The sequence below is a fragment of the Palaemon carinicauda genome, chromosome 37, assembly GCF_036898095.1.
Source record: "Palaemon carinicauda isolate YSFRI2023 chromosome 37, ASM3689809v2, whole genome shotgun sequence".
NCBI lineage: Eukaryota > Metazoa > Arthropoda > Malacostraca > Decapoda > Palaemonidae > Palaemon > Palaemon carinicauda.
In genome coordinates this window covers 35131843-35146842 of record NC_090761.1, presented here as the reverse complement: position 1 = coordinate 35146842, position 15000 = coordinate 35131843, and the positions used below count along the sequence as shown (strand labels likewise).

Sequence of the window (15000 nt, the reverse complement as noted above, 5' to 3'; positions counted from 1 at the left end):
TGCCTTTTCAGGTAGATTTGATCAAGAATATATATATATATATATATATATATATATATATATATATATAGAGAGAGAGAGAGAGAGAGAGAGAGAGAGAGAGAGAGAGAGAGATTCAGTCAGAAGTGTTCATTCGTATAACAATTTTCTCTGTTTTTTCAGGTTCTATTTGAAAAAGAAACGGAGTCTAAATCAGAGAACTCGTCCACATGGCAATGTTCCTGGATGGCTTAATGAGTTGCTTAATGACCTTGTTTTGCACAGGTTCCCAGTTATTCGGTTACCGGACCGCAGAGATAACTTCCATTTTTTTTTTTTTTTTTTTTTTTTTTTTAGCGAAAATGAATTCTTAACGGTAAAACGACATTGTCATTTTTGTTCTTTTTGTGCATTTTATTACGCGATGTATAAATATGCTAATAATGTAGTCTGAAAAGTTTATAGTATAATTTATCTTTAAATTTCTTTGCGTTGGCAGTGATAGGATTATTGCCCGAGATTCTATAAATTAAATTCATGAAATTGCTGTTGGAACTACTGCAGTTATAACTTTTCTTGAGGGTACAATCAGGCACACCTTTCTATGTTTCCATATTTCCTTTCCTCACTGGGCGATTTTCCCTGCTGGAGCCCTTCTAGGATTTATAGCATCCTACTTTTCCAACTAGAGCTGTAGCTTAGCAAGTAATAATACTAATAATGATGATGATGATGATGATTGCCGTTCTTTAAATAGACGTTGTCGTTGTTGTTGTTATTGAGTTGCGTTGATTAATTCAAATTTATAGAGAGTAAGATGAACAATGGGCAAAAAAAAAAAAAAAAAAAAAAAAAAACTGTTGATTATGATGCTTTCGTTTACAATGCGACAGTGTATTCGAAAAGTTTTATTCCGACTGTGCCCAAATTATAAAACGATTTCCAAATCAAACGGTTGAATTGGTGGACATGCTTTTTGTTGAGGATGTTGACATAGATCTCACTCCATAATTTATTTTATATTTAAATTGTTTAATTTCTTTATATTTCTCTTTTACAGTTTATTCTTCACCTCTTTGTTATTCCGCACTGGCGTTCTAATATCGTACTATATGCCGTTCCAGCTACAGCTGGTCCATGACTTGTAATAATGATGACGATATTCCATGAGCAACTCTTTCATCGTTCCTCCCGTCCGGTAGTCCGCCAGTACTATTAGATACATTAAATAGCCGTTATTAATTTCAACGTGATCACGAAAATAACAAATTGCCATATTCAATAGACCACCAATAGTCATTCGTCATTATTTTCTTAAAGTAGAGAGTGGATTGCATTGACAGACACGACTTTCCGCGGAATAGTGAACTTGACTGTACATCAGCTATGTTCTCCGTATAGGGATAGTGCTGTCTATGCACGTCTAGTGGCGCACTGTCGGTATTGTCTGAAAGGTGTAGGTAAGCCCACTTTTTAGCCTACTGCTTATTATCATTATTATCATTGCCATTACTAGCTAAGGTGCAACCCTAGTTCGAAAAGTAAGATGCTATAAGCCCAAGGCTCCAAACGGGAAAAAACACCCACTGAGAAAAGGAGATAACGAAACAGATAGGATAGTGTGCCTGGTGTATCTTCTTGTTTCATAACTTAAACTTTTACTTCATATTTCAATTAAGTTTTCATCCCCAAAGTGCACCTCAGAAGTGAAGGGTTTCCTTGGACTTTGCCCGGGCCATGTGACCTAAATTACCTGAATGCTATGCAGATCTACTTAACGACCGAGAATTAAGATGATGGTGGAACTGTTTTCACAATAAACAAGGACACACATCTACAGTAAATCCCTATGACGTCTTTCAATTATCATCTGATCAGTTCGATTAGTGAAGAAATATTCCCAATATTATTATTATTATTATTATCCAAGCTACAACCCTAGTTGGAAAAGCAAGATGCTATAAGCCCAGGGGCTCCAACAGGGAAAAATAGCCCAGTGAGGAAAGGAAATAAGGAAATAAATAAATGAAGAGAACAAATTAACAATAACTCATTCTAAAAACAGTAACAACGTCAAAACAGACATGTCATATATAAACTATTAACAGCATCAAAAACAAATATGTCATAAATAAACTATAAAAAGACTCATGTCCGCCTGGTCAACAAAAAAGCATTTGCTCCAACTTTGAACTTTTGAAGTTCTACTGATTCAACCACCCGATTAGGAAGATCATTCCACAACTTGGTAACAGCTGGAATAAAACTTCTAGAGTACTGCGTAGTATTGATTCTCGTGATGGAGAAGGCCTGGCTATTAGAATTAACTGCCTGCCTAGTATTACGAACAGGATAGAATTGTCCAGGGAGATCTGAATGTAAAGGATGGTCAGAGTTATGAAAAATCTTATGCAACATGCATAATGAACTAATTGAACGACGGTGCCAGAGATTAATATCTAGATCAGGAATAAGAAATTTAATAGACCGTAAGTTTCTGTCCAACAAATTAAGATGAGAATCAGCAGCTGAAGACCAAACAGGAGAACAATACTCAAAACAAGGTAGAATGAAAGAATTAAAACACTTCTTCAGAATAGATTGATCACCGAAAATCTTGAAAGACTTTCTCAGTAAGCCTATTTTTTGTGCAATTGAAGAAGACAGAGACCTTATATGTTTCTCAAAAGTAAATTTACTGTCGAGAATCACACCTAAAATTTTGAAAGAGTCATACATATTTAAAGAAACATTATCAATACTGAGATCCGGATGTTGAGGAGCCACCGTCCTTGACCTACTTACAATCATACTTTGAGTTTTGTTAGGATTCAACTTCATACCCCATAATTTGCACCATGCACTAATTCTAGCTAAATCTCTATTAAGGGATTCACCAACCCCAGATCTACATTCAGGGGATGGAATGGATGCAAAGAGAGTTGCATCATCTGCATATGCAACAAGCTTGTTTTCTAGGCCAAACCACATGTCATGTGTATATAGTATGAAAAGTAATGGGCCAAGAACACTACCCTGTGGAACACCGGATATCACATTCCTATAATCACTATGGTGCCCATCAACAACAACTCTTTGAGATCTATTACTTAAAAAATCAATAATAATGCTAAGAAACAACCCACCCACTCCCAACTGTTTCAGTTTGAAAACAATATGTCTCATAATGCTTTATGTTTGGTTTATACCGGTATTATTTTCTTAACATTTATGTAAGTGTTGACATAAATATATCAGCTAATTGTAAACGATTATTATATTGACAAAAACAGGCCAAGGTACTGGTGGTAGATAAGTTATTCGTTCCTATGGTAGCGCATGAAAAGAAAATGTTCTAGTTTTCCACAGTTTAATAAACTGTACGGAATCATGCTCAAGTTCGTCTCCTGCAAGTCCTTCAAATATACTCGGAAAGGTCGTTTCATCACTGAGCTACGCGCATGTGGGCGGAGCTTTGGTGACGACAATTTTAAGCAGACAGTGGCCGAGGTTTGACCTGGCTAAAGGTATTTACAGTAGTACTATTAACTTGAAACATAAGAAACATACATAGCCTAAACCATAACAACAATAACAATAAAAATAACACAAATGAAAACAACGAAACACTCCACAACGTACACAATCTCGAACCAGTAAACGTCAGATACCACAGAAGAGCCCCCTAAAGACGGAAAGATTCAAAAACATTTATCCAGAACTAGCAACAACAAGAGAGGAAATAACAGACACAAAATGAGCCTTCCTGGTGGAAAAGGATAGCTCCTTACATAGCTCTGGATGAACCAAAATCTGGAGTATTAGAATAAACCAATAAAACATAAGTAGACAGACATAAATACAGTTAAATAAACAAGGCCTAGATAAGGAATAAACATGAATACTCAAAGTCCCTCTGAGGCTGGCAAGACCACTCACCTCCTGGAAATCCACAAGGCATGATGTCACAGCAAATTGGGTAAGCCCGAATATTTTTCATCTCCCACTGTACTAAACTTTAACACTATTCCCTCCAATCCTTAAAATCATAACCCCCTCTCCCCTCCCCTCCCCTCCCCCACCTATCCTATCCCCCTATACTGTAGCTGTAGCAGCCATGCCTTCCGTTTGTGTTATATTTGGATACCATAATGATAGCAAAAAGACCATTATTATGGGTATTCGATATTTCAGTTTCCAAAAAAGAAGAAAAGAAAAAAAAACGAGGAAGAACGCTTGCAAAGGCGCAGACGATGTTAACTGGAAGTAAGCTCTAATTTGTTCAGTCCATTTTAATGCAGAAGACTATGCTGATGGCAAGAAGTACTGACTCCTGGGAATTGAAAAACCCAAGAATCAATCTGCATTGAAGGAAGAGGCTGTGCCAACCCCCACCCACGGTTTTTTTTTTTTTTTTTTTTTTTTTTTTTTTTACCTATTGTCGTTACAAGTTGAGCAATTTGACAAAAACCTACACGATACATCCCTTCCAGTCTATTTCCCTAAAATATTTTACAGTTTGTGACACCTAGATTACGAAAAGTAAATTGTAAATTGCACTAGACTATAAAATTAAAGTTTTCTGCCATTGTTTTTAAGAGGGAGCCAAACCAAAAGTAGAAAAAAAAATCGGTAAAAAAAGTATTTGATATTTTGAAACTTTCGTGGATTATGTTAAATATGATTCTAAATATTGGATCGGCGTGATATAATGAAATAACAGCGATGTGACGTCGTATAAAAAAAGTAAAAACAAAAAAGTTCTAAAATATCCTAATGGCTTTATTATTATTACTGCTAGAGACACGAAATTTGTCATGGACGTACTTAAACATAAAAAAATATCAGTACATTTTTGTTTTTTGGTATTTCCCAAAATATATTTAAATATTAGGCTATGCTCACAAGATGGCTGCCCAGAATGATGTCACGAAAATCTAGATTTCAATTTGATGTCAAATAACACGGTCAATTTTCAGTTTGCCCCCCCCCCCCTCGCCCGCCCAGCCCACCAAAAATAAAAAAATATTCTGTATATATCTACGATTAATATCAACATCCATGAGAAGTTTCACGTAAATATGTGAAAAACTTTTTTTTATAAATAATCAAAATACAAAAAAAAAACTAGTTTTTGACTACCAACGTTTAAAGTTTGGAAATACTTGTAACATTTATATCTGGAAACTTTAAATTTCCAGGCATAAAACTTTTCAACATATAATGATACAGCGGACAGCTAATCAATCATTTCGAAAAATATTAATAACTAATAATGGGCTCCAACTTACCATGAGGTTACTTCTAGGCACCACTGTAATTTTCGTCTTGATATAATTTTTGCACCTTTGCCGGAAAATTGCTTCACTGCTGAGGTGTCCTCAAAGTATCAAATCATTGGAGAGGGTTTTTTTTCCAGTAGTGGGTGCCTTCCCTTTCCTAAATGGCACTCCTCACCAAAAGACAAATGGCACTATGAAATTGGTGCCATTCCGGGACCGTAAGTCTCTCCCTCTTCAGCAATAGTACATTCTTCCCGAACTTTCCTTATTTTTCTTGTCTTTGCCTCTTCTTTATTGCTTTCTTTTCTTACAGCATCACAAATTCTTATTTACCACGTTTTTTTTCCGTAACTATTCTTGCTTCCTTGCAGAACTTCCATGTGGCTGTCTGAACTTACCGAATTTCATGGTTAAATTTTACCACTACACACTATATGCCAAAAAGAAACATAAAATGGCCAAAGAAAGCGTAAATAACATAACACTTCAGGAGCGAAACTACAACAACCGCTCTTCAAGGGAAGCGAGTTGCTACTAATTTCCCTAGCTGTAAAAGGTTATTCTATGGCGGACTACGGTCAATCGGTAGTTCTATTAAGAAAAAAATGTCAGAAACCACCAGATATATAAGACATTATGACATAACCAGCAATTGTAGAAAAAACAAATACAATCTTTATTACAGATGTGCATACATTCGAAAGCGTCAAGCCCACTCTATAAAGGGTTATAACTCTGTCTCGTTAAACACCTCCACAAGCTATTATAAGCGCTCAGATAGATTTCCCATACTATTTTTAAAGGACAAAGATTGAAAATATTTAGTTTTTCATATAAAGCTTTTTTCATGTTTTTTCGGTTTAGTGTCCCTTTAAGTAACCATTGAATATATGAAAACTATTCAGTCTTTTGGTCTTTAAGTACAGCATATGAATTATTCTTGTGATTTCATGAAATCAGGAATACAATATCTTTTTAGGTAGCTGAAAATTAATAGGATAATGTGCATAAGCCATAAATTGAGGACTCAAAAGGACAGCCCAGGAAATGTCATGTGAAATGAAGAATATCCCTGGGTTTCTTTCACTGTTGGAGGCTCACTTTGGCTTTTAACATTTTGCATTTACTATTAAGATCATAGCTTGCTTAATAATAATAATAATAATAATAATAATAATAATAATAATAATACAAAAATGAAAAACCAATAAGGAATACAAATAATTTAGTCCTAGTGACTTTTCCTTGCACAATAACGAAAGATCAATTATTATCTTTATTAGAAAAGTAAATTTTCAACCTCATCAGCATAGTCCTCAGCTTTAAAATGGAATGAACAAATTAGAGCATGCTTCCAGTTAACATCGTCTGCGCCTTTGCAAGCATACACAATTTCTTCGTGTTTTCATCTTTTGGAAAACTAAAATATCAAATACCAATATTGATGGTCTTTTTGCTATTACTATGGCATCCAAATACAGCACAAACGGAGGCGTGGCTGCTGGAAGATAATAAACGTGACAAGCGGTCAAGTAAGACTACCTCTAGTCAGGTCAAACCTCGGCCACCATCTCCGAAAATTGCATGATTATTATGAAACTTTGATGTATGGTCTGCTATAAGGAAAATATGTACTTTAAGTACAACAAAATAAAGATATTTATATCTTAAGAAGTATTCTTGGAACGGTACCCTTGCATAGCGTTACTACGTATACACATCAGAGCACGGCCTTGGTCAGTCAGTGCTGCCAGGAGAGACTGCTCGTAGAGTGACGTCATGAGCATAGGGAACGTATTTTCGCTCGTTGATGAGCCGATCTCTCCATGAGAATAACATAAGGAGAGATAGTCGGTCGATTAGTTCCGTGACCACCGAGATTACAAGGGCTCTTCACTGAGACATTTAAATTCCAGATACGTGAGAGCTGTAAGCTGGATGAAAAATTGGCCTATAGCGGTGTCCACGTTGGTCCCCGCACTGTGAACTGTGAGCGCATCGACTAGGCAGTGCACTTAATTTACTGGTCCCACTCCTGTTGTTAACGTTCAAAGATTTTAATAGTTCGGTTATTATTATTATTATTATTATTATCCAAGTCACAACCCTGGTTGTTAATATACACGATTTGATCAGAGAGATGCCATATATCTTCATATGACCAAGTTTTGAGAGAAAAAAAAACAGTATTACTGGTGACAAGTGCATTGCCCGTCGTTGTGCTTGTGACGTCACACTGGAGAGGGGATTTAGCGATTGGATTGTTATTCCGTCTTGTACAGCACATAGTCATTTGTGTCTAATCAGTTTTAGCGTTCAATATTCCAAAAATTCTAAAACACTATCAACCTGAAAAAATAATAGTTTGACTTCTTCGGACTCCTTAACAGGAATAACGTCTGTATTTGGGACTGTCCTAAAACAAAGACACCTTATCATAACGAAACAGGTTTTTTGTGCCTAATGGAAATCCCTTTCCAGTCAGTAACCTGCACCTTCCGGTTTGGAAATAGTTTTCCCCTTCATTCCCTTTGGCATTTCTCGAACCATTTTCATTTTGTCAGCCTCCTATTCTTCTCCGTTTTTATCTTCTCTCCCTTTTCAGCCTCGTTCTATTTCATCCCTCCCGCTCCACAGCAGTGTTGGCAGCTGTTGCCACAGAGTGTTGTCAGAGGCCCAGAGGCATTGGGGAATGGATGAGCGTAATGCCAACGGCCACAGCAGCAGAGGCAGTCAGCAGTTGAGGGAGCCGGCCATCAAAACAATCCTCGACTGCTGGTAATTCGGAGGAAAAACAAGGGAAGTGCGAGATGCGCCGGGTGGAGTGCTTACTGGGCTATTGTTTTCCGAATTTACTTTTGCTGTTGTTGTTGGCTTGGTAGCCCACGGGGGTTCTCTTTTATTTCCCCGGCTGGCTCTCCTCTCTTTTTCTCGCTTTTTTTTTCTCTTCCAACAATATTTTTTCAGGTTTTCGTTATTGTCTTTTAACTGCGACGGATGAAAAGTCCATTAAATACATAAGTTTCGTTGAGTGTGTGAGCGGGAAGATATGGGAGGTTTATAAGTTAGGAGGGGTACAAAAGATCGAAAATGAGAGAGAGAGAGGAGAGAGAGAGAGAGAGAGAGAGAGAGAGAGAGAGAGAGAGAGAGAGGGGGGGGTGGGGTAGGCTAGTAAAGTTTCAAAGGCACACGTTATCAAAGACTAGTTACAGTCTTTCGCAACAGAACAATTTTCAATAATATAAAATGATTTAAATAACAAGATTCCTTGAAGAAAGTAAGCCATGTTTGGTTAATAGGTCATTATTGCGACAAAACTTTGTGATTTCGTTATGAAATGGCTTACCCTTTTCCTTTGGGGAGGTTAGCAGCATTAGGTAACACCCCTTCTCCACCCCCTTACATTAGAGTAGGTAGTAAAGCTAAATATCAGAATCTTAATTCTATAACTCCTGTTAGTGATGCTCTTCCCGAAGTTGAAATCCCATCTTCTTCTTTGTCTACATCTTTCCCCATTTCTATGCGAGTTCGATGTTTCCTTATATTCCTTTGTCACATAAAATTGAATAAATATAGTCTTGCATTTTTTTCCAGGGCGATACTTCTGCCAAGAACCTGTTGATTAAGCTTTTGAGGGTTATATTTGGTGCTTTTCAGGCAGGTTGTCTATTCAAATTTACACCAAAATATTGAGAATTATGAGATGCTGGATACTTATACTCGTCAAGAGCTAAACAGAAATTACCTTGCGTACATTTCTATATACTTTTATTTTTTTTTTTATTTTTAGAGTTATCCTCATATAGCTGCATGTAGTATTTACAATTGTCCTCATAAGATATAAACTCTTTTACAGGAGTACCGAGTTGGACAAAACTCTTGTTATGGCGCAAGAAATATTTTAACAATGAAGTTTCCTTGAACTCTAAAAATCTCGAAGCCTTACAATAGGAAATTTTCGGATCTCCATCAGATGATTCCTTTCTTTACCTTTCTTTGTGGGGGTTGCAGACCAAAAGTTAATGATTCCATTGTTATTATTATTATTATTATTATTATTATTATTATTAGTAGTAGTAGTAGTAGTAGTAGTAGTAGTAGTAGTAGTAGTAGTAGTATTGCCACTAGAATTAATGATAAACTCAACCAGTATAGTAATTGCGTGGCACTACGCATTTATTGAACACGAGATCTTCATACATTTTATAATTTTCTTTCGCATCTTCTTCGTTAAGCATCAGATCTTGCAACATCATTCCAGTAGCTCTAAAACAGTTCAAAGAAATCATCTCAACCTGAGGAACGACATGAGGATCAGTGAAAAACGAGAGGGTTTATACATAAAGCTTTTTTAATTGTACTATCAAAAATTTGAACCTTAAACATACGGGTAAATAGCCAGATCATGTAATCGTATTTATTTCCGTCACAGCAACAGTTTGTACAGTATCACAGAAACACTAAGATAACACTTAGAAACGTTATTTTTTCCCAGTGACAGCGAAATACGGAAATATGAGACAAAAGGTACGAAAATTATGACAAAAAAAGACATGAGATAGAATGATAGAGAGCGTCCCCGGGCGGTAATAGATCAACTGGTTTCTAATAGAACATCGGTTGAAGTTACAAAGGTAATTTATCTTAAAAACATTTATATCATGCAATTATAACTTTCTATCAACATCATATAAATCCTCTTTCGCTTATATGTAATGTTTTGCGATCGCAGCTCCTCAATGTCATATACATATATCACTCTTACAAGACAACAGTACTTTTTTGTTATTAAAACCAATTATTTCCACAACAACAGTTCGGATCCACTGAGCTTATGTTCATTAAACCTCATCCCATTCTCTTTATAGAGCCACTCTTTTAACGTCAATTAAACAACAATTTGCGGTTACATTTCCTCACTACACAATAACATTAGTTACGACCATTCATGAATATGAATGTTTTCATGTTCTTATGAAATATATTCAGACATACTATTATATAAGAAGTACTTTCATATTTTTTATGATGTATTTTCATAATCATAAATATACCTCAATATAAAAATTAATTTCTGATATATCTTTTTTTTAATGATTTTTTTTTTCACTGAAACTTGAACCAAATTCCATTCAGAGGTAAACATGATACAGATGCTACATAATGTCTTGTCCCGCGCATCTACAAAACCTTGCTGTTTTTGTGCGGGGACTTATTCACAATGTATCACTTCCACCATGAACAACTTCTCACAGCAAATGAAAAATATACAACTCGCATTTATCCTATTTGAAAGACTCAATCACTGACTGATGTTTTAATAATATTGTAGTAAATAAAAAAAAAAAAACAGGAATCTCAATTAATTTAAAACTCAGTTATCTTCATACTAATGTCATTTTTCTTTGCTATTTTTCAGCCAATGCAAAGAATCATATCTTGAGGAAAAGTCTATGTGACAAAAGAATGGCCTAAACCTTAATACTATAATCTTTGTCTTTACCCGACGTATATGTCCTAAACTGTGACCTTGCATGACCTAGGTAAGCACCACCGGAAGCATCTCCTTCCTTGTTCCGTTTCCGGATCTCAAGGTCACACTCGGCCTCCGACAGTTCGTTGTGACTGCTGGAGAAGCCAACTGGAGGGGTGATTCTGCGCGTGAAGCCATACTTACTCTCGTCTGAGCTCTTAGCTTCCGGTCCGGGAGTGGCAGTGCCCTTTTTCAGGATTGAAAGACTTGTTTCTTGATTACCTCCACCACTGGCTGCACTACTAGCTACTCCTCCACCACCACCACCACCACCTCCGCCTCGGATGTTGGCTGCCATCTTACTCAGGCCGCGGTTGCTGAAGGCTCCTACTCGGCCCATCTTACTGATGTCAGCCTTTCGCGGGAAGGACTTCCGTTCACAGATGGGGGAGGGCTCTGTTGAAGTGCTTGACTCAGGGGCATGATAAATGAGATCTGCAGAAATAGAACGGATACACAATAAGAATAGTCATCCATTTACTATAATTTTGTAACAGCTGTTACACAACTAAAACAAGGATGGTCTAACAGATTGCAAAGCCTAAGTTGAATGATTTACCATGTATACCATCCGGAAAAATCTAGGGTCATATGTGAACAACGATATATTCTTCGCTCAAGTCAAAACTACACACTAATATCAAAACTATAATATCTACATTTGAGACTTGGAAATGTGGACTGCCACCTACTATACAGGATCCAGAAGTGCTTGAATAAGGGGTACATAAGATAAAATCTAACTGGTAATAGGAAGAATGACACTATCTAATCACCATGCTGAAGAGCTTGCAACTGACATTGAATTTCAAATACTTACACAAACTGTTAAGGAAATAAATACCTTAAATTTTGAGTTTGATAAATATTCGGAACCGAAAAGATTTGGACAGAAATATAACGGATATATCCCAAAGACATATGTTTGTCTAAGAGACATCTATATCATAATCATATTCTCTCTCAGACATTTTTTACTAATTGAAAAGAAAGCATATATCTGTTAAATGCTACTAGGAAACGTGTATTTTAGCAATCTGATATATACTTTCAAATCTAAAAAAAAGAGTAATTTTGTATAATTTTTTTGTGTAACACTACATTGCCAAATCTAACAAAAATGGTCAGAGCAACTTTGCTCATAGACACCAAAACTAAGATGAAAGAAGAGTTTCCACTGGCAGAATGAAGAAACAGTAAATACCAAATAACATGGGTTGATGTAAATACAAGAGAATAAAACATCGAAAAAAGAAAAAAACAAACATCGAGGGGGGACGGGAAAAAGTCGAAAGGAAAACTTAATTACGGAGGGTTACAGAGCATTCCAGTAAACATATGAAGATGAGGGTAAAACCAAATGAGAAAGCTTCAACGTTAAACAAACACAGCAGCAATTTCCTGAGCACTAAACGCTTGAAATAATGACGTGACAACACTTTTAAGCTACGATGAAGGAAAGATAAAATCTACTTTTCAAAAAGAAGAAAAAAAAAAGAACTACATCAACAGCAACGTCACTAAACACTCACTATGGTGGACATTTCTATTGCTGGACCTACGGGACGCCAAGGGATCAGCCCGGCCTTCCAGGGTGGCTAAGTGGGGATCAACGCGACCCCCTTCCAGCGTGGCTAGATGGGGGTCAAGGGGAAGATGGAGGGAAGCGTGGTTCTCGAGAGTGGCCGAATCCAGGTGGATGGAAGACTCCGTTCGGGAAGATGTGGCGTGTTCAGTATCCGTATCCGACTGGAGAGAATCATACTCCTCACTTTCACTTCTCGGGCCACCAACACCACGCCCATGGCTTCGACTGCGCCCGTGGGCCTTTATTGGCGTGGGGCGAGTGGGCTGAAGGTGAGCACATGGGATATGGTGTGTGTTTGTTTTTGTGTTTGTTTTTGTTTGTTCGGTGGAGGGTGAGAGGGAAAGTCACAGATGCTTAAAGTTTGACCACATTGTATCATCACTAAATCTATGATGGGTTACTTAGTCAGACTACAACACCCATCTTCAAACTTACGATGAACTTACGCTAATCGTGACTTGATCATAAACAATAAAGAATTAAATAAACTCCTGAAGCCTACGGGATCTTTTATCTTTCAGTCAAAACTAAAAACAAACGAAGGGAAAACAGCGACACTAAGTTTGATGCAAAAAAACAGAAACATGTGATTGAAACCAGATATATTCATGTCATACACACACACACACATGCACTAGACATTGTGTTGAAAGTGCAATTATCACATATTTAGGGTAGCAAGTTGAGGTATAAAAGCAATCTAACTTCCCCCGTATGTGTCTTAAAATTTCTGTAAACGTGACCCCATGATCTATTTCTTTATACAATCATTTCACAAGCGTTTACTGTTATGCTTAAATATTCATCTTACAAGGGTTACTTAATCGACAACCGATTACATGTTTAGCTTTAATGAAATGATTTATCAAATATGTACATGTATAAACATTAGAGTACCTTTTAATCTATATTCGAAGGTATGTAAACATAATATTTAATCTCCATACAAAATATCAGGGGTCTAACTCGTGAATAAGCCAACATTATGGTGAATATTTAACTCGAGTAATCTTAGGAACTAATTGAACTTTTCAACCAGGTTTATTTTATCAATATTCTCTATGTTATGCATGAGTTCATCTAAGATACCAGTCATATAGGAAGATAAAATTTGAAATATAATGATGTTGCAAGAGAAATTTTGATTTTAATTTTGTGACTAAGGATGAAAGAAAAAATATCTATTCAATGTGCAAGGGTGTAAAATATTGTACAACTGTCGTATTGTGTTACTGTTAATAAAACTATTTATAACAGTTATTCATATATATATATATATATATATATATATATATATATATATATATATATATATAAATATATATATATATATATATTTATATATATATATGTATATATATATATTTATATTTATATTTATATATATATATATATATATATATATATATATATATATATATATATATATATATATATATATATATATATACCTACATATGTATGTGTATGTGTGTATATACACAAATGTTTGTGCGTGTTCGTATAAAATCATCACCAAAAAAAGAAAAAAAAAAAAACTCGTAAAAGATCAACTTTAAACTTACAGAGGGAGGATGAGCCTCAGTTACTCCATATCTCGAATCTTGGAAAACAAATGTCTGGAACTTGGCAGTGGCAGTGTCATCCTGTCCTCCACGCCCTTCGCCTAACTGGAACGTGGCATACGGGTAGATGTCCTCCGAGTATTCTGTAGGAAGCAGCCAAAAAGGATGACGATGAAAATCACTTGAAAGAATTATTGATATCATTATTTGTTTATCTTTAAATCTTTAGTGATGGATGGTAGTGTGTATCTATGGATTTGGAACCATTGGGATATATTAATTATTTACATTCATAGCGATAAACAACAACAACAAATGCAGCTGTTTTTAGTCCACAGCCGGACAAAGGCCTCAGACATCAATTCATGTCTGGGGTTTGGTCTGTTTTCATCACCACGCTGGCTACTGCTGATCGGTGATGGTGGGAGATTTCTATCTGATTGCTCACAGCAAACCAACCTAGTATGGATGGCCCTGACTAGTGCAGCTTGGCTAATCATGGCAATGCGCTAAACCTTTTATTACGTTGAAGTATCCGCACTCAGAAAGGGATAAAAACATTAAAAACTATTCAACTCTGAGGGGTAAACTCTTTTGATAGACTATTCAGTATAGTATAATTTACAAAATACACTAACATTTATCGTATATGAATCAAACGCACCAACCGTTACCTCCTAGATAATATAACCAAACTATTCTTTAGCCATGTCACTCAACGAGAGCAGCAGATAGTGAAAATTTATCAAGTATCATATACTTCTTGAAAAATAGAAAAAAAGTTCCTGCTCGAGAAGTTTGCATCCAACTTCTTCTGAAATTAATTCATGACATTTTATACGAGTGTGAGGCTTCTGCTAAGAGAAGATTGAAAGAAGACTCGTGTTTATGCAGAAGAAAAACTTTCTCTGTACCAAAGTTAAGAGGGGGAAGTTGAATGCGGTCTGAACTATGGCGGTAACTCATTGAATAAGACCTGAGAATAAAGAGATTTGACAATTGAAATACGCTGTTATTGTATGAGGCGGGATATCTTATTATGAAAGGGAAATA

At 36.1% G+C, this 15000-nt stretch overlaps 1 protein-coding gene and 1 long non-coding RNA gene across 2 annotated transcripts in view; both read right to left on the bottom strand.

Moving 5' to 3' along the window:
• Window positions 1-5763, bottom strand: part of LOC137629063 (uncharacterized) — a 182602-nt gene extending 176839 nt beyond the window's left edge. Inside the window, exon 1 of the long non-coding RNA XR_011041436.1 lies at window positions 5271-5763. This is a non-coding gene — a long non-coding RNA (uncharacterized lncRNA). The remainder of the gene's footprint in view (window positions 1-5270) is intronic.
• Window positions 5764-9602: 3839 nt separating this feature from the next.
• Window positions 9603-15000, bottom strand: part of LOC137629561 (cell adhesion molecule Dscam2-like) — a 119271-nt gene continuing 113873 nt past the window's right edge. The window contains 3 exon segments of the mRNA XM_068360998.1: window positions 9603-11229; window positions 12327-12645; window positions 13948-14090. Coding sequence (XP_068217099.1) covers window positions 10733-11229; window positions 12327-12645; window positions 13948-14090 — 959 coding nt within the window. The 3' untranslated portion in view covers window positions 9603-10732.